The following is a 20,880-nucleotide window of genomic DNA, read 5'->3' as shown; positions in this document are numbered from 1 at the left end:
AGAACATCTACGTTCTGCTCGCAGAAAAGACCCTGAGTTTCCAGTTGCCTGCCACTTTAACACACCACCCTGTTCCCTGGCCAAGATCTGTGTCTCTGGCTTGCTGCTGTGTTCCAGCGAAGCTCAAATCAAGCTGGGAGAACACCACCTCATTTTCTGCTTGGGGACCCTGCAGCCCTCTGGACTCAATACTGAGTTCAATAATTTTTGGGCCTAAACTCTCCCATGTCCTAGCCCCCTACCCCACACACACCAGGCCTTGTTATCACATAGCCTGCCATTATACACTATCTACTGTTAGTCATAACAGTCCCCATTAACAGTTATTCACCCTCCTAGCCAGATTGTTATCAATTCCTTTGTCTATTCAACTACTCTTCTCTCTCTTTGGGCTCTATCCTTTATCCTATGGTTTACTCCCAACCCATCCCCCTCTCTAATTTCCTCAATGAAGAGGTAAAGTTACTATAGTGTTAACACACCATTGGGCTGCTATCTTATTAGAGCCATTACTTTTAAAGAACACCTCTACTTTGTACGGTACACTGTTCTGACCATTTTTCAAATGAATTTCTTATACCTCTACGTTTACCTCATTCCATACATGAGCTTTTGATCAACAGAAGCAGCAGATGGCCTGTTCATTAACATTGTTGAGATATTTCATCACTCTCTTGATTAGCTTTTCCCCACAGCCAAATATCAAACTAACAATAGTGTCAAAACTGTTACTCTATCATCCCATTGACTGTGTACTAAATAACCAATACATTTATGCAGCTGCTAAATTGGACATCTGAATATGCAAAGAAAATAACTTACTTGCTTAGTGTGTTTTTGTCTTTGGGCAAAAAAAACAAGATATTGGTCCTGTCATCTGTAGACTCTTCCCCCATGTTTGCAGCCCCTTTCTGAGATCTAGGTTGTCGGGGTCCCCCTGTACCAGGTTCACGAGACTCCAAACTGAGTTTTGGCGTCCACCCATCTAGCTTATTAATTTCTTGTAGGTCACTTGGTTGCAGATCCTTCTTATCAAAAAACATACTGATAGGTCTATCTTTCACTCCAGGGCAGCTTGTGGTATTGTAATTATCAAAAAATTCTGCAGTGTTTAACATTTTAGATTCAATGGATGATATTGATTGAGAATCTGAATTGATATTTGAATCCTGTTTTCTGTCTGAGCGCAAAGCAAGACAGGGCTGTGGTCTGTCTGTCTGTTTGCTTGGAGATATGAAAGGAACTGGAGCAATATCATTCTGTCTGCACTGTTCTATTTTCTGCAGTGCTTCCCCTCGCTGCCTCTCAAACATGTCCTTCTCTTGTTTTTCAAAAGCTTTGCGTTGCTTCTCTAGGATTTCTGTCTGCTGCCTTATCTGTTCCATCATCTCCTTCTCATTCTGCTGCCGTTTCTGCTTTTGTCTCTCTGCCTGCTGCACATTTAACTGTTCAAGTCTTTCCAGAATTGCAATTTGAGGAAAGGGACTAATGCCTGCATTGTCTGCTGAACAAGGGTGTTCATCTTCATCTTTAGAAAATTCACCATCAAGTGACTGATTGAGTGGAGCACTGTCACTCTCTTCATCTGTTTTGGGTGCAGCAATAGTGCCTTCAACTGTATAGTGGTCAGAATGTGCAATGATAGTCTCATCTGGCTTTGAGCTACTGGACAGACTATCTTGATTCAGCAACTGAGTAGACAGACTGCAGTCCACTTTAGAACTTGAAAACTGACTGTCGCTCAATCTAGGACTGGAAGATCGATCTTCAGAATTTGATCTTTGAACATGAAACTCTTTATTGGCTGATTTCGGACTTCTGGAGTCAAGACTAGGATAATTAGTGTTCATATAAGGACTGGAAGGCAGGTTCTCTCCATAAAGTGTCAGGTTAGAGGACAGACTGTGATTATTGGGCTTGGAATTTGTTGAAAGATAATCTTGAGCAGTATGCAGGCTGGAATCAGAGACTGGCTCATCAGAAACAGTTAAAGACTGCTTTCTCTTCTGTTTATCTTCACAAACAGGCGCTTCAAAACTACCCCTTGAGCTCTCACTGTCCGGCGTTCCCTGAGGAGATAGGGAGCTCACACCATCGGATACCAGCTCAGTGGACCAGCGCCCCTCCTCTGAGGGAGACACACCTCCTGATCGCACCTTCAGCAATTCAAGGCTAAATTTGGCTTGTTCCAACTCTCGCATTCTCCGACTATGTCTTTTGGCACGCACCACTTTCTGCTTGTCAGGGTCTCCAGAAAGGGACTTTGGTCTCTCCCTGACAATCACGCCCTGTGGTACATTTGTAATATTAGAAAAGTCAGAAGTTCTAACCTGCAAATCTACTGAATTATTGTTACATTCAGTATGGATTTGCTGACTGTCATTTTCTTTTGGAGTGCAAGTCTCAGTTAGTTTATGTCCTAATTTGCTCAGCTCAGGTCTGATGATTTCAGGAAGGTTTTCATCTGGGATGTGTTTGTTCAAGGTCTCTATCTTTTCACTATCCAGCTGCTGCTTCTTTTCTTTGAGTTTCTGCTTTTTCAACGCCTGAAACCTGAAATGAAAAGATAGGAATTAAATTCCCCCGAGCACTTGACATTCTAGAAGTCATCTATGTGAGTTGCTCTGATTCAATTCAAGATCAATGAAGTTCCCCAATAGGTCAGTGGATCAATGTACTGCCTATTCAGATTAGAATTCCAAGGTGAACTCTGGGATTTGTTTTGAATAGGCTGCCACAGCTGAGCTTGCAAAGATGCCATTATTAACACTAGCACTGGGGTTAGGGAGAAAGCTTTTGGGAGGAATGATAACAATCCAGTCAATTTAACCAGGACAGAAACCCTTTAATGTTAAATACAAGATAACAGAGGCTGTACTGATGGCTGGTCATATATACAATCCAAATCTGGAGTACACAAACAAGTAGACAAAACTTGCTCTGTATAACAGTTACCTGCGCCGTACTACAAAACCTCTGTTTGCAGCTTGAATCTTTATTATGCTGTCCCTGAATGCTCTGTATGCTTGCATCTCCTTGTATCGTCGCCAGTGTTTCTGAATGCACAGTGCAGCTAGTCTATACCTGTGGTAATCACGCCACCACTTCTGTATGACAATTGCTGCATCATGCATTTGCAAAAGCATCCTTCTCTGTTGGTACCCTTTCCACACGGCCTGAATACTGGTCGCTGCTGCATTTAAGACACTGGGGTCTGTGCAAATTAGGTGCTCTTTCATTTTGTAGCGTCGCCAACAATTCTGCAGAGAAGAATGGAAGAGAAAAATGTTATATTTGAAATATCTACGAACTATTCCCATGAAAATCATTGAAACAAACTTCTTATACAAGAGCACCCAAAATAATCTCTTAAGATAAGTAATGTAACATTTAAGGTGATTTTTAAAATATAAGATCCATGAAATAACCATTTGTTGGAAATATATTACCACAGTAGATTTATCACTGGACTAACCTCTGCACTCAGATTCAAGCCCAGACTGTGAAGAGGCTTACAGTAAAATCAGTGTAGGCAGTTCTCCTTTTAGTTCTAGGTAGTGGAAGTCCACAGTAAACCTACAGTGAATTGGCAATTCAACTGAAGAGACCACCAATCTAAGGAAAGCTCTTTCAAAGCTCCCAACATACATAGCCCAAACAGATTAAACCAGTGAAAAGGAAATGATGGCACAAACAGAACAGAACTGCCCAAACTTTGTGGCCTGGGCAGCATATAGCACACAGGCAATCATTTGGATACCTGAAAATTATGCAGTTCAGGATACTTATTGTTTAACCTTCAAAGAAGCTTCTTCCTAAGACTGGTGTTAAGATTTCAGCTGAGATTCTACCGACAAAGTTGAAAAACAGCAGTTTCCACTGTTGTACAAACCTGTATTTGAACTGCTGCCCTCTTCTTTTCAAGAAATTGTCGCTGTTCGAGCACAGCACGGAACCAGCTCTGAAGCAAAACAATTCGTCTCAGGACCTCCTTGTGCAACATGTCCTGCAGCTTTTGACGCTCAATCTCCTTCAGGAATATCTATGGAGAACCATACAACAGTAAACGATATTTGCAACAGAGAGGGGGAGAAATATGGATAAGTAAGTATTCAAGGAAAAACTCAGCATGTCTGGCAGCATCTGTGGAGAGAAAGCACAGTTAATGTTTCAGGTCCAGTGACGGTTCATCAGAACTGGTTCTGAGAGGTCATTGGACTCGAAATGTTAACTCTGCATTCTCTCCACAGATGCCGCCAGAACTTCTGAGTTTCTCCAGCAATTTCTGTTTTTACTTCTGATTTCCAGCATCCACAGTTCTTTGTTTTTTTTTTTAAGTATTCAAGAATACTGGTCAAATGGAATTTTCAAAAAAACCTTTCCTGAGATGTAGGCATCGCTGGCAGTACCAGTTTGCTGGCTGTCCCTAACTGATCTCGAACTGAGTTGTTTGCCAAGCATTTCAAAAGTCAGCTTAAAGTCAACCACACCGTAGCAGGTCAGGAGACGTGTAAGCTAGATCAGGCAAGGATAGCAGTTTTCCTTTCCTAAAGGTCATTAGTGAACTAGATAGATTTCTACAATTGATGACAGTTGTCATTGCAGCATTACTGAGACTAATTTGAGATTATAGATTTATTAATTGAATGTAAATTCCACCAACTGCAGTTGTAAGATTTGAATCTATGACCCAAGGTATTAGCCTGAGCATATGTATTGTTAATCCAGTAACCTTTACCACTATAATACCATTTTACAACAGCAATTCCTTCATACAACATTTTCAGTGTAGCAAAACACGCAGTCTGTGAAACAAAAGGAAACAAATGGTTTGCAGGTCCCATTCAAACTTCTAATAAATGCCAGAGAAGAAGAGTTAAGAGATAGTCAAAAACTGTTAAACCTGGGAAGGATGCAGCAGTGCAGAGGGGTTTAGCAATGGAATTGGGTGTAAACGTAAGCTGAGGTGAGGTAATGATAAAATTACAGATAAAGATTAGTCAGAGAAAGCAAGAACTGCAGATGCTGGAGTCAGAGACAACACGGTATGGAGCTGGAGGAACACAGCAGGCCAGGCAGCATCAGAGGAGCAGGAACATTGACATTTTGGTTTGGAATCCTTCTTCAGAAATGGGGAGGCGGAAGGGAGCTCAGAAATAAATAGAGAGGACGGTTGGAGCCGGGGAAGGGAGGTGGGATGGTGATAGGTGATTGGTGATTGCAGGTAGGGAGTGGAGGGGATTGATCAGTGGGATGGGTGGGGCAAATAGGTGGGAGAGAAGATGGACAGGTTACGTTTGGTCGAGGAGGTGGGGATGAGAGGAAGGGCCGGAAATGGAATGAGGCCGGAGGTGGGGAGATTTTAAAACTGGTGAATTCCATGTTCAGGCCGCTGGGCTGTAGGTTCCCGAGGCAGCATATGAGGTGTTGCTCCTCCAGTTTGCGGTTGGTGATATTGTGACACTGGAGGCGGCCCAGGATGGACATATCATCCAGGGAGTGGGAGGGGGAGTTAAAACGGTTGGCGACCTTAAGGTGATTACTATTTTTTTTCAAAAGAGGGAAATAAATCTCAACCCAAGCTCCTGCTCATTATCAAGTGACTCCATTTGCAAAGTGTGAGGCTGAGGACATTTAAGGGGGACACATCATCAGGTTCAATTGCAATGGGCCAAACATTCAAACTCGCAACTATAGCTACTACAGAGACTCCAAAATGAAAACTGGTGTAGGGAAACTGCTAGTTTTATTCATGCTCAGCATGAATGCTGGCCTTCAGCAAACCAAGTGGGAGAAGCAGACACTTTTGTTTTCAAGTGACAACAGACCAGCTACAAATTCTTTGAGTCCTCAGCATGAGTAATTTAAAGTTGCATCATTGGCTGCAGAGATTACAAGAAATAAATTATAAAAAGACTTCATAATCTGAACAATATGATCCATCTAAAATCCCCAGAAACGTAGGACACAGATGTTCACCTTATGTTCCTCCATTAGGAATTTGCAAAGCAGCTTGCATTATCTGTGCGCATCATACTCAAATAAGCATATCAACTGGCAGTTGCATAACAAAATTATAACATACCATTGTTTTTCCTACTTGATAAGTGGCTACGTCGAGGTTTGCATTTCTCATAAATTTCCTGATATTGCACTGAGAACAGATGGTGCCTTGTGGCAGAAGCACATGGAAATGAGCCACAAATTCCTGAAAATGATTCAGAAGAATTATAGAATTACTTTCACTACAGCTTTACAGTGATACCAAAATGTATCAGTTTAACAATGCGTTTTAAATAAAACATACCACAGAAAAGATTACATTATCTAGTGACAATTAAGACCATAGATCAGATAAGGATCACATTCCAAATTAACCAGTTATGTTCCTCCTTTTGGAACATTGAGAAGGTACATCATTTGATGAAATTCCAAAACAAATAAACTCCAGGATAGTCCCAGGTTTCAAATTTGGTTGATGCTGAACGAGTTGACTCCAATAAAGGGAACAGTTGGACATAACAAAGGAGCTTAGTGCGACAGAATGAGGGAAGAGAGAAAGAATGGCAATTCAGTGAAGCTTTCCATTCCTGAATACTAACCAGGAATTCTACTAGTAATAGGCATCTAGTCATTGAATGAGGGATACTTGATAAGATATTCCCAACAATCAAACAGCCTGAAGAAACTCGATGCATGAGTTTGAGAGTGAACAGTGATCACTTGGGAGCGGTAATGGACAACGCTAACAATAAAACCAACGCAACAAACGTTACTGCAAACACTAGAAAAACCTAGGACATGTTTTTAAAAATTACTCTACAAAGCTAAACTGACAGGAATGAATTAATTATAATTTCCAACCAGTGTGCGCTGAACTGATCACAGCCCATAATGCAGCCAAAATCATGCAGTCACAGGTGATGTAAACAAAAATCAAATTCAACTCAATTCTTCAATTATTTTTAAATCAAATGCAAGATTGCACTTGATAAATCCATTCAAGCCTGGAAAGGAATTAACTTCTTTAAACCAGTCTAAATTCAACTTAATTTGACCTGTTCAGTGATGAGCACTTCAGTTCAAATTAGCATAAACATTGTGGAAAAATTGATATTTCACTTGAGATTGACACCATCCATAATTCTGAAAGCAAACTTGAGCAGTGGATTGGAATATTTACGCCTCCAAATAACCAGAGGTTCTCACCTGGAAAGTATACTTAATACTATAACCTGATTGTCGTATCCTCACTGTTTCCAACATGCCTGTGTACCGTAGCTGTCTCAGGACTAGGCGATCATGAAAGCGCAAAGGAAGCTGCAATATTGACGAAAGATCGATCTCAGGCAGGTAAACAAAACAATTTCAATCTAACAGTAATAATTTACATAGGAGAAAGTGAATGCCATTTTGAGTATCTCTTCACAATCTAGGAAGGCTTTGTTAATATCTATTCATAATCCTGGACAGGTAATAGGAAAATTGCCAACGTTTATTTAGAAAGGTAAGGAATCAATAAAACAAGTAACCATAGGTTAGTTGGCTTAACATATATTATTGGGAAAATGTGAAGAGTTTATTATGAAGGGTGTAACAACACAGCATTTAGAAATATAGAATATCATTAAGCAGAGTCAGCACGGCTTTGAAAGGGACATCATGACTAAAAAATTTATTCAAATTCTTTGAGGAGGTAACAAGCAGTATAGTTAAAGGGAAAGCAGTGAATGCAATATATTTGGATTTTCAGAAGGCGTTTGACCACAGGTCAGGCTAGTTAATAAGACAACAGTCTATGGTGCAGGGGTATTAGTATATGAGCATGGACAGGAAGATTGGTTAACCAACAGAAGACAGAGAATTGGGATAAGGGGAGTTTTTAGGATGGTAACCTGTAAAAATGTGGGGTGCCACAGGAATCAGTGCTGGGACTGTAATTATTTACAGCATATATTAATCACTTAGATGAGAAAAGTGAATGTACCACAGCCAAGTTTGAAGATGATGCAAAAATAGATGGGAAGTTAAGTGGTGAGGATGACACAGAGTCTGGAGAGAGATATAGAGGTTAAATGAGTAGGCAAAAATTGGCAGATGGAATATAATGTAGGAAAAACACAAGATGGTGCACTTTGGCAAGAATAGATGAGCTGAATATTACTCTGAAAGCTACAGCACAGTGAGATTTGGGAGTCATCATGCGTAAATCACAAAAAGCTAGCATACAAGTTCAGTAGGTACAGGGAGGGCACATGGAATGCTGGCCTTTAGTTCGATGGGAATGGCGTATAAAAATAGGAAAATCTTGTTAAAACTACACAAGGCACTAGTTAGACCACATCTGGATTAACGTGACAAATTTTGGTCCTTTTATGTAAGGAATGGTATACGGGCATTGGTGGCAGTCTAGACAAGGTGCACTATGTTCATCCTGAGAATAGAGGGACTGTCTTATGAGGAGACATTGAATAGGTTGGGGCTGCACTCCTTAGAGTTTAGATGAACGAGAGGCAGCCTTATTGAAATATACAAGATTCTTCAGGGATTTTACATAGTACATGCGGAAAGATTGATTCCCCTTGTGGGAGAACCCATGACCAGAGGGCATAATCTCAGAGTAAAGAATTGCCTATTTAAGACAGAGGTAAGGAGGAATTTCTTCTCTTAGAAGATAGTGAAGCTGTGGAATTACTTACCACAGTGGGCTGTGGGTCATTCAGTACATTGAAGTTGACATAGATTTTTTAATAAAACAGTAGGGGAATCAAGGGTTAATGGGGTGAAGTCAGGAAAGAGATAAACATTTTCAGATTAGCCACAATCTCACTGAAAATAAGATGAAAAGCCTACTTCCGCTCCTATCTGTTATGGTCTTAACACATGATAAATACTTGAGTGATAACTGTGCACTTACTTCTAAACATAAATTGGCTGTAATTTCCCTCCTATCTTCCCACAACCAATGCATTGCTAACCTTATGACAACTGTCCAACCAGATTTCCCACTCAAAAGCCATATACAGTGTTGTATATGTTTCTCTTTTTCCCTATGTCACCATTGTGCTGAAATCAAGCCTCATTGTACCAATCAGGATCTCTATACCCACCTCAATCGTTTCTCCCTAATGTCTGCAAAAATTTAAACAGATTGTCACTAAATCACGACATCTTAAAATGTAATCAGACTTCTTGTTCCTTATTCAATAAATATGATGCCACGTTCATCATGTGATTATTTAAATGAGAAAAACCTGAAAGCCTACCCAACTTTTGGCAGCCAGCTTTTTTCAGCTTCACTGATAAAATACCTTCATATTAAATGTCATCATATAAAGTTTTCAGTGGCTGTTTGTTCTATTCATCCAAGCAAAGCAAATGCAATTGACCTAACATTATCTTGATTTATCAACCTATTAAATCTCCAGAAGCATAGCTACCTTTTCTGCATTTGATCGAATGCATTTGACAAAGTAGGGCTCTGCCTGTCCCAGAGTCTCCATCAATTTACTGAGAGAAGCCTGCATAAAGGGAAAACATAAAAAGGTGAATTATTGTAGTAAAAACCAAAAGAATTGCGGATGCTGTAAATCAGGGACAAAAACAAAGTTGCTGGAAAAGCTCAGCAGGTCTGGCAGCATCTGTGGAGGAGAAAACAGAGTTAACGTTTCGGGTCCGGTGACCCTTCCTCAGAATTACTGTAGTGTCTGGAATGAATGGACCGAGGTCAAAAAAACCTTAAATAAGAAAATTTAACACATCTTAAAAACCCACAAAAAGTCATACAAATTCCACTGCATTCAGTTGTATTTGTTTTAGGTGAGAAATTTTTCAACAACATTCTCTCAAAACTTCCATTTGAATTTCAAATCATTAGTTTTCTCTTTATTCTCCATCTAGTGTGTTTTAATTGCCATTTTTAGCTAAATGGTTAGACTCCCGCCTTTCAAGCAAAAGGTTGGGATTTGAAGCCTAAAATCAGGAATCAGAAAGACTATCCAAGGTGACACTCCAGTGCAGTCCCAAGAGCGTTGTAGCATCACAGATATCATCTTTCAGACAAGGAATCAAAGATCCCGCCACATCTCAGGAGGATTAAAAGATCTAATGGCACTATTTCAATGAGCAACAGGGGTTATTTTCCTCCCAGTCTTGACTACCAGTCATCACTCCACCAATATTAAAACAATTTAAATGTTCATAGAACTAATTGTTGCTTGTGGGATCACAACAGTGAATACACATCAAAATTACTGTGTTACCAATGCAGTGTTTTAGGATGTGCTCAGGAGATGGAAAATAGATGTATAAATATACGTTTTGCGTTTCTAAGAGCTGCACGGTCTATTTAGAAATCCTTCAACTTAATTTTAATTTCCTAAAGGAAACTTCTGAAAGGTTCTTCTTGCTCTCAGAGGTAAATCCAGATCATCTATTCAACTTTATATTCATAGAATCCCTACAGTGTGGAAACAGGCCCTTCGGCCCAACAAGTCCACATCATACCTCAGAGCATCCCACCCACACCCATCCCCCTATAACCCACCTAATCTACGCCTCCCTGAACACTACAGACAATTTAGCACGGCCAATCCACCTAACCTGCACATCTTTGGACTGTGGGAGGAAACCGGAGCACCTGGAGAAAACCCACACAGACACAGGGAGAACGTGCAAACTCCACACAGATAGTTGCCCAAGGCTGGAATTGAACCCGGGTCCCTCACGCTGTGAGGCAGCAGTGCTAACCACTGTGCCACAGGATCTGAATCATATCAAATTTAGATTTTTTTTATGGCAAGCTGCCAAATGATTGCAGTGATTCAACATACAGAGATCTAGGTATTCAAGTAACAAGTTTCAATTAATCAAGGTATTTTCTCATTCTTGACTTCTTTACATTTTTACGTTCAAGTAGCCTGTTTAATTTTATGATGGTCAAGGTTAGTAAGGAGGAGGATGAAGCTCTTTAGAGTTGAGCAACCCCCCTTTGAACCAGTTAACACACATCAGGCAGCCCCAAAAACAACAAACCACAATTTTAAGTGTTCAAAGTTTTTTCAGAACTTGTCACGTCACTGGCTACCTTACAATCAACACTGGCATTTGAGACTACAGATTAATATCTGTATATGGTTCAAGGAAGGCAGGCAGTAAAATGGGAGAACCAGCCAACTGCATCATGTATTTACCTGAAATTGGGCACTAATGCTGGGTGGCTTTTTCTTTTTGTGCAAATGAAGTAAAGACTTGGTAATACGGTCATGAAGTGTCAGGCTTGTCAGGTACTTCAGCGACTTCACATCTAATAAGTGCTAGAAGGTCAAGATAAAAAAGGTCACAATACTAAATCAACTAAAAGCAATGCACAGAACCTTCGTATTTGTAAAAGTATTAAAATAGGGATAAAAATTACAGTTAGAAAGGTCAGAGAATGACTTAGACAATCTACATGTCTATTTAACTGAAACAAAACTAACATAGAATGAGGGAAGTTGCTAGCACTAGAAGCGCTGGAAATACACAGATCAGTCAACATTCTTAGAGTTTCTTAGAATCCCTACAGTGTGGAAACAGGCCTTCCGGCCCAAAAATTCTGCAAAGAGAATAACGGGCTAAACATTTTTCAGTACCAATCCTTCATCAGGTCAAATGTTTATTTTTCTCATATATTCATTGCCTTTTAAAAGCTACTATTGATTCTGCTTCCACTATTGCCTCTGTTGAAACACCCCAAGTTTTAACAAGTCCAAGCATAAAAATAAAGACTTCTAACAGATCCTTTGTTGTTCTGGTAATGATCTTAAATTCACATCATCTAGTTAGTAATTCACCAGTTATTTTAAAAAAGTTTTTAAAACTAATATCACATTGTGAACACCTCAGAGATATCCTCTCAACTCTGTATTGTAATGAAAAGAGCCCTAGTTTCTCTAGTTGTAGTTCAAAATTTCAAACATTACAATTGCAATCTAACTACATGCCATTATTACAGGATCAAAGCTGCTTGATGTTGCGGTTTCCATAAAGTGAGATTACTCACACTGCATAATATTTTGGTTCTCTCCTATATTCTTGAAGCAGTGATTGGACATATCTCAAAGTGATAATTTGTATATAATTCATTATACCTTGTGTAAATACTAGTTTGCCTAGTTTTGGTTGTAAGGTTTTCATTCAACAGACATCAGTCCAGTTGTGTAGCATCGATACAGATTGACCATTAGATGTAACAGCAGAAGTAAGCCATTTGGCCCAATCGATCTGGTCTGCCATCCAACGAGATCTGGCTGATCCTCAACTCAAATTTCCTGCCTTATCCCCTTAACCCTGGATCACTTTACTGATTAAACATCTACCTCAGACTTGAATGTAATAAAATATCACACCTCTGCAGCCCCCTGCAATAAAGAGTTCCACAGATTAACTATACTCAGAAAAGAACTCCTCACGTCTCGGTCCGAACTTGGCAACCCCTCAGTGAGATTATGTCCCCGTTTCTAGATTCTACCAGAAAGGGAAACAACTTGTCCACATCTACCCTGTCAAGCTTCATCAAAACCTTGTATATTTCAATAAGATCACCTTTCGTTCTTCTAAACCCCAATGCAAATGTGCCCAACCTAATACATGAACAAGGAATTTGAAACAAGTGTTCTATTCAGTAAGATCATGGCTGACCTGATTTTAACCTCAACTCCTGCATCCTGATCATCTTCTTGGTAATCAAGAATTTATTGAAAAATATTTCAAGAACCTGCCTCCACTTCCTTTTGAGGAATGGAATTCCAAAGACTTTCAATCTTAGATAAAGAACATTTCTTCATCTCTGTCTCAAATGAGTGACTCCTTATTTTCAAATTACAACCTGTAGTTCTAGATTCTCCCACAACAGGACCCATCGTTTGCACATCCACAGTCAAGACCCCTCAGGATCTTATACATTTTAATTAAGTCCTGTCTGACTCTACAAAACTCCAGAGATAAAGGGCCTTGCCTGTCTAGCCTTTCCACATAAGGCAAACTGCTCATTCCAGTTATTAGTCCAGTAAACTGCTCTGAACTGCTTTCAACACATTAATATTCTTAGCTATTCAAACTCTAAGAGAATCCTTCAACGCCTAGAATCAACCTGGTTCTTCTGAACCACCTCCAACATAGTAGGTACTATACTAATCACGAAGGAGTCACCTGCATATCGGATCCAAAGTGAGGAGCGCTGTCCGTTCTAACCTTTGCATCACAGCTTCTGCAATTAGTCCTGATGTTGGGGATCCCATTGGTGCTCCGTTGATTTGTTTGTAAATGTTGTTGTTGAAGGTGAAGTGGGTTGTGAGGCACAGATCTAGTAGTTTCATGGTGGTGTCCTTATTGATGTTGTTGGTGTCCTGGGTTGCCTGCTTACTTGATTCGTCCAGCAGTGTGGCAATTGTTTCTTTGGCTTTTACTTTTTTACCATGCAAGGACTGTGGGAAACACTACATAGGCCAAACTTGAAGAAAAGTAACAATAGGATACACAAAAACTAACTAGCCACCAAGAGACATGACCAATTCTCACTTGTCTCACTACACACAAACAACGAGGGACATGAATTCGACTGGGACGACACATCCATAATCACACAAGGTATTCCAACCGGAACTCCATCAACGAACACATTGAATTATACCCTGTTTACAAACCACTGAGAAACAAAACCAAAGTAATACCAACCACCCCAGCAAACTGAGGCATATAAATAACAAGTGGGACAAAACACCGATGCTTCACCGGAGGTGCACTGATGATGTTACCCAGCAGGTTGACGAAACGTTTGCAACCAAACCTACCGGCTCGGAGAGCATGTCTACAACCTCATCCATAACCCAAGCTACAAATCTTCTCGAAAACTTTATAGTAGGTACTTTCCATCGGCCTTAGATTAGAGGACTAAAACTATTGACAATATTCTTGGTGTTGTCTAAGTATGTATTGTCAGTTTTAACAAGACTTCCCTAATTTGCTTAGCTTAATTCCCTTTGAAATACAGGCCAAGGACTCTCAAATCCCTCTGTGCTGCAGCTTTATGCAGTCTACCTCCACTTAAATAATATTCACCTTCTCGTTCTTCCTACAATCTCACACTTTCCACATTGTATTCTACTTTTCAAGTTTTTCCCTGCACACAACCTGCAGGTTCTTTTTGTCATCTTCCCCCACTTGCCTCCCGACCAATTTTTGTGTTTGCTCCAAGCTTGGCAATAGTACAATTACTTCTCTCAGCCAAATCACTAATATACACTGCAAATAACTGCTGGCAAGTCTGTGAATTTCCACTTAATAACAAGCCAGAAAGCTTCTATCTTTGGTAACTAAGCTAAAAAGGAGAGGAGCACCTTCTCAACCCCAACTAACAGCACATTCATCCATTTCACCAATTCATTGTTTGTTCTTTACTGCGGCAATTTCTCCATTCCTATTAACTTGGTCCAGATTTAAATCAGTTCTAATTTATTATTTTAAAAAGGACCACCGTTTTTAGCTGAAGATCAAATGATTCTTCTTTTAGGTTGCACATTATTCAGATTTCAGAAATCTAGCTTGTTACCATTCAGGAAAGAAATAAGGAAATACTTCTTTATGCAAAGAGCTGCAGATATGTCTGGCTCTCCCAAACAAGCCAGTCAATGACTGTTCATTTGATCTTCATAGTTCTAAGGTCAATGGAATTTTGTTAGCCAAATAACACTGGATAGGTCCACATGGCAGATTGACTGAAATTTTGGATCCAAGAGAAAGTGAAAACTTGGATCCCAAATTAGCACAATTGAAGAAAGAAAATGAGAATGAATGATGGGTGCTTTTGCGGCTGGGATTGACAGGACCTTTGGAATGCAAGGCTTTTTTAAGGTGGCAGGAGAGAGACATTAGTTCTTTCTTCTCTCATAGGAAGTAGACAATGTTACCCAAGTCTTTATTCTTTATCTGTTCAGGGGACGTGAGAATCACTAGCTAGGCAGCATTTATTGTCGATCCTTAATTGCCCAGAGGGCGTTAAGGGTCAACCACATTAGCTGTCGGTCTGGACTCACATGTAGGTCAGACCAAGCAAAGATGACAGTTTCCTTCCCTAAAGGATATTAGTGAACCAAATGTGTTTTTCTGACAATCAGCAATGGATTCATGATCATTATTGGACTCTGAATTTTTTTAAACTGAATTCAAATTCCACCATCTGCCATGGTAGGAGTTGAACCTGGGTCCACAGAACATTACCTGGGTCGCTGCATTAACAGTCTGGCAATAATACCACTAGGCCATTACCTCCCCTTTGCATTTATTGTCCTTGAAAAAGTTAAGAGCTGCCTGCTTGAACTGCTGTAGTCCATGCAGTGTAGGTACCTCCACAGTGATGTTAGGAAGCAAGTTCCAGGATTTTGACCCATCAACAAGAGATGGCATGTGTTTGGAGGGGATCTTACAGGCGATGGTGTTCCTATGTATTGTTGGTCTGGTCTTCATGATCAAGAAAACACACAGAGGACATGTCTCATTGGCTAAGATATAGAATAAAACAGCAGGGATATCATGCTACAAAACGTGAGTTAAACCACAGCTAGAGCACTGCATTTTTTTCTGATTACCAATGCTAAAGGAAAAATGTGGTTAAACTAGAAAACTAACAGAAGCATTTTACAAGATTGCTACCAGGGCTGAAAACTTCTAGATTAGCAGAGAGGTCAACAGTCCAGAGGAACAGATTTAAAGTAACTGGCAGAAGATTTGGAGAATCTTTTACACCAGGGCATTTTGGGGTCACAGTCTGAAAAAGTGATAAAGACAGCAACTCTCATCATGCCTGGATAATGCCTCAACCTACAGGACTACAGACCAAAAACTTAAGTGATATTAGATGGTCTCTCTTTGGGCTGGTACAAGCATAAATGACACAGAAGGCAGTCATCCAGCCCAAGGATTCTGCCTGTAAAAATGATCCCAAGCTTCTACTTGTCTGCCACTTCAACAACTATCTTGTTCTGTGCCAACATTCGTGTCTCAGGCCTGTTGCAGTGTTCCAGCAAGGTTCAACGCAAGCGAGAAGAACATCACCTCATTTTCCACTTGGGCACCTTATAGCCTTCAGGTCTCAACATTGTGTTTAACAATTGTAGAGTGTGACCAACTGCTTCCTTATCTTTTACCTATCTCCATTATGCCAAGTCCTATCATGAAAGAGGAACAAAAACAGAAATTGCTGGAAAAACTCAGCAGGTCTAGCAACATCTGTGAACAGAAAATCAGAGTTAACGTTTTAGATTCAGCAACCTGAGGAAGGGTCTGAGGAAAGATCACCAGACCCAAAATGTTAACTCTGATTTCTCTTCACAGATACTACCTGCCTTGCTGAGTTTTTTCAGCAATTTCTGTTTGAGCTTCTCTTCTTCCCTGACCTATCAACAATCCTTTTGCCTGCCTACTCTTTTTCCGCTGTCTCTGGGCTCCCTAACTGCCTATCTGCTCATTCCTTCTTCTGCATAGTCATTAAATTAAATATCTTTTCTTAGCTGCTTCTAGTTCTGAATTAGAGTCACAGGAATCAAAATGCTAATTCAGTTATCTCTCCAAAGATGCTGTCAGACATGATAAGTTTCACCTACAATTTCTGCTAATGTTTGTTTCAGATTTACAGCATCCACAGTTCTTCATTTTATTATAACTGTGATACTGAGCAGCTATGATCTCATTAGAAGACAGAACACTTGAGGGCTGAATGGCCTCCTGTTCAGCTTGAAGAAGTGTGTCATTATGGGTTGACAAATTAATATTTGGATACAGTATTAGTGGCAGTGCCTCCATTGTACCCCATAAAAGACAGGAAGAGTGAAGGGAAAGACAGTATTTTAAAAAATTGAAGTAAAGCATCATATTGCTCAATTTGAAATATAAGAAAGGTCACTTGAATCACCACATTACAACCAAAGACATTTGCACAAAATACAATGAGTATTAGGTAGCACAATTTACAATTTCATCTTGAAGACAAGGGGCTAATTCAACTCTCTCAGGCGGAAGATAGAAAAGCAAAGGTTGTATCCTCACCTTTGGTAGAACAGGTTTAGTTTTGGAGTTCCTATTCCTCCTAGTGAAAGAACATAGTAAGTGTTACAAAGCAAGCACATCCCATTTTGTCAATGAGTCAGCAAGTAGTCAGTATCACTACAGCACTATACTTCTTTAACACAAATGATAATCATTGCCAAATTTTACTGTGTAGAAGTCATCTGTGTTCCCAAAATCCCAAGAAAGAAGCATTGTTAGAGACTACATACTCAGAAAGCCCTTGTGCCGGACGGTACAGTGTCTTAGGGTTTATTAATGGTGTTAGAGGATGTCAGCAGTGATTATGCTGAATCTGCATAAGACACTAGTTGGATCTCAGATGGAGTACTGCGTACAATTCTGGGTGCCACATTTTAGGAAGGAACTGAACATTTTGGAGACAGTACAGAAGAGGTTTATTAGATTGGTTGTAGAGATGAAAAACTTCAACTTTGAAGGTGAATTATAAAAACTGGGACTGCTTTTCTTCGACAAGAAGAAAGACAACATTAGATTTGATTCAAGTTTTCAAACTTGACAGGTCAGACAGAAAAAATCTATTGCCATTCATAAAAGAGGTAAGAACGAAAGGGCACCGATCTGGACTAATTTGTAAAAGTAGTAAATGTGACACAAGAATAAACTTCTCCAGACAGCAAGTGGCTTGGGTCCAAAATTTATTATTTTAAAGTGTGTTTCAATTGAGGCCTTCAAAAGGGAATTAGATGGTTATTTAAACAGAAATAATGTGCAGGGTTAAGGGCAGAGGACAGGAGAATGGCACTAAGGCATGATCCTCATTCAGAGAGCCTGTGCAGGCACAATGGGCTGAATAGCCCCTTCTGCAATGCAGTAATTCTGTAACGCTGCAATTCTAAACTCAAAGAGTGCATCAGCTATTCAAAGAAAAATATTAAACATAATTTTCACTATAAATGAGTGACTTTTGGGCAAGAGGTCACGGCAGATGCAAAGTGTCTCTTGAAGCACTGCAACGATTTTACACCCCAGTATTTAACTGCATGAGCCCTGTCAGCCAGCCTTCTTCCTTAATCCAGTGGAAAATGCAATCTGGCCACTAAATAGGAGTGGGATTTTATGCAACAGGGGACCACTACAAGAAACCCAAGGGAATACTGAAAGACCACAGACCTGGAACATTAACTGTTTCTTTTTCCACAGATTCTGCCATACCTGTTGAATGTTCCCAAAATGTGTGTTTTATCAGACCAAAGAAAATGGTATCAGCAGTCAGGTAATCAGTTAGAAGGGGTCAGAAAGACTTCATGCGTTTGGGGAAACAGCACAATTTAGGCCAAAGAAGGCATGATTGATTCTCCTTGCCCATAAGAAAACATAAAAGTGACAAATTTGGCAGCTTTCACTTGTCACCAGAATTGAAAGCACTACAGCTTCACTTCAATGGTTTTGGGTTAAAATTGCAACCACATATCCCTAAGACACAATCAATATTTATTCTGCATAATCTTAAAAAGAACCACACAACCTATGCTGAACACAGAGTTCACCTGCTATGTGCTTAAATAATTGCTTAAAATTGAAACTTGTATTGGATATGGTGAATCAGTGATCATTATAACAAATAGCTCATTTTATTGCTCCATTATTATTATTATTATTATCATCCTTGTTGTTATTTCCATAGCTGTATGTTAGTAACATGCTAGTAAGTGAACAAATTCAGAGGAAATTACATACAGAATACAACAGAAAACTCAAGGCTTTGTCAATCTATGTCAATCTAAGGTGCTGTCAGTCTACAGATCAAGAATACTTAATGCCCTTGCAGAAATCAGTTTGAAAATTATTCCAAGGAAGGCATCAAGAGACTTGGGCTTTCACAATATAACAAGCCATAGTTTGGGAAGGGACTGAGGTAGGTCATCAGGAGTTTCAAGGCTCAACACAAATACAAAATGCAAGAAGAAATCTTAAATTTTAATCATAAATTTTTGAATGTAGAACTAAAGTCACATTTTAATTTTATTGATTCTTGTCTGGGTGGCAACCATTCAAATATCATCCAACTTGGAGTATCAAATAATTTTAAATGCTTAAAATGACATAACTTCATAGATGATAATGGATGAGTGCACACATACATGGACAAATGCGAATTCATATCTGCTAGTGAATGATTCATTAATAGAAGAATAGGAGAAATAGTGGTATGGCAAGGGTAGACTGTGGACATTCTGCACTCTGTCGTAAAATACTTGCAAGCGAGAACATTCGAACAGAGTGGTGAATGGCAAATAAATTAACTATTTCAGAATATTTGTGTCACATTTCTTTCCCAGCCTTCCCACTTTGTGCCCCTGAGTTCAAAAGGGCTTACTGGCCTACAATTTCCACAAGCACTGGCACTTCTCTGATTCCTTGTCCAAATGGCCATTTTTTATTTCCAAACTCACAATGAGAGAGTTGGCAAGGTGTTCAACAATGGAAAGCATCCTAATTAAGTCCATCACTGACATTCACTTTCCAAAAGGAATAAACAGTATGATTAGTAGCAGGGCAACATTTTCTCCCCCCTTCTCCTTAATTGAGAGTTGAACTGGAGTGTTGTTGCCACCACATTAGGATTCTGACCGAGCAGCATAGAACCACAAGATTGTTACGGTTCAGCAAGAGACCAAAACGCCCATCTTATTTGTAATTGTGCTGAGCATTTTAAGAGTGCCAATCTCTTGCCTTTGCCTGTGCCCTACATACATTTCCTATTTAAATAATCACCCAATGCCCTCTTGAATGTCTCAATTGTATCACCTTTCATCACACTTCCAGGTAATGCATTCCTATCCTGACTGCTTGCTGTGTGCAAGTTTTTTTCTCACTTCACATTCTTTTCTCTTGAAAAAGACTTTAAAACGGAGCCCTCTAATTCTCAATCAGTTTATGAGTGGAAACAGTTTCCCTCTACTCACTGCTTCCAGGACCATTACAGTTTTGAAAATTTTTATATTATTTTCATTTAGTCTTCTCGTTAAATAGTCCCAACATCTCAAATCTACCCTCATAACTGAAGTGTCTCATCCCTGGAATCATTATCTTAAACCTCTTCTGCCCCCTCTCCTGTTCACATTATTCCTATGTTGTGGTGCCCAGGACTGTATGGAATACTCCATCCAAGGCCTAGAATACTGAATGCTTTATTTAACAGCTCTTTCTGCCTGCCCTGCCATCTTTAATGACTTGCATCGATGGGCACCCAGGTCTGCCTGCTCATGAATGCACTTTAGAATAATCCCCTTTATTTTATGCTACCTTGCCATATACTTTACAACAAAGTGCATCACCTCACACTTTTGCACTCAAACTTCAACTGCCACCTATCCGCCCACTGAGGTCACAATGAAGGCCCTGCCTCCTTAACCACACCCCTCACCTGACATGCTGCGACCCTCAGGTTAAGCTTGCCACCAGCCATCTCTCTCTCTGGGTGAACAAAAGGTATCAATGTTCTTTTGAAGTTGTAATCTATCATCCTTACAGTTTACAATTCTACTGGGTTTTTTCACCAGCAAACTTGGAAATTGTCCCCTGCACAAAAATCTAGATCATTAACATACATCAGGAAAAGCAGGGGTCCTAAAACTGAATCAGAGATAGTAGGAACTGCAGATGCTGGAGAATCCGAGACAACAAGGTGCAGGGCTGGATGAACACAGCAGGCCAAGCAGCATCATAGGAGCAGAGAGGCTGACGTTTCGGGCCTAGACCCTTCATCAGAAAAGGGGGAGGGGAAGGGGGTTTTGAAATAAATAGGGAGAGAGT

At 39.9% G+C, this 20,880-nt stretch overlaps 1 protein-coding gene across 6 annotated transcripts in view; it reads right to left on the bottom strand.

The window, feature by feature from the left end:
- myo9aa (myosin IXAa) overlaps positions 1-20,880 on the bottom strand; it is a 308,137-nt gene that overhangs the window by 73,432 nt on the left and 213,825 nt on the right. For 5 of the 6 annotated variants that reach the window (XM_048617105.1, XM_048617106.1, XM_048617109.1 and 2 more), the window contains 8 exons: positions 17,083-17,122; positions 11,193-11,315; positions 9,441-9,521; positions 7,210-7,320; positions 6,086-6,208; positions 3,893-4,042; positions 2,956-3,260; positions 823-2,553 (listed from right to left, as the gene is read on the bottom strand). In XM_048617105.1, coding sequence (XP_048473062.1) covers positions 823-2,553; positions 2,956-3,260; positions 3,893-4,042; positions 6,086-6,208; positions 7,210-7,320; positions 9,441-9,521; positions 11,193-11,315; positions 17,083-17,122 — 2,664 coding nt within the window. The remainder of the gene's footprint in view (positions 1-822; positions 2,554-2,955; positions 3,261-3,892; positions 4,043-6,085; positions 6,209-7,209; positions 7,321-9,440; positions 9,522-11,192; positions 11,316-17,082; positions 17,123-20,880) is intronic. The other variant, XM_048617108.1, reaches the window with a different exon arrangement.

Source organism: Rhincodon typus, chromosome 36, assembly GCF_021869965.1.
Source record: "Rhincodon typus isolate 14 chromosome 36, sRhiTyp1.1, whole genome shotgun sequence".
Classification (NCBI taxonomy): Eukaryota; Metazoa; Chordata; class Chondrichthyes; order Orectolobiformes; family Rhincodontidae; genus Rhincodon; species Rhincodon typus.
This window is presented reverse-complemented; position numbering and strand designations above follow the sequence as displayed.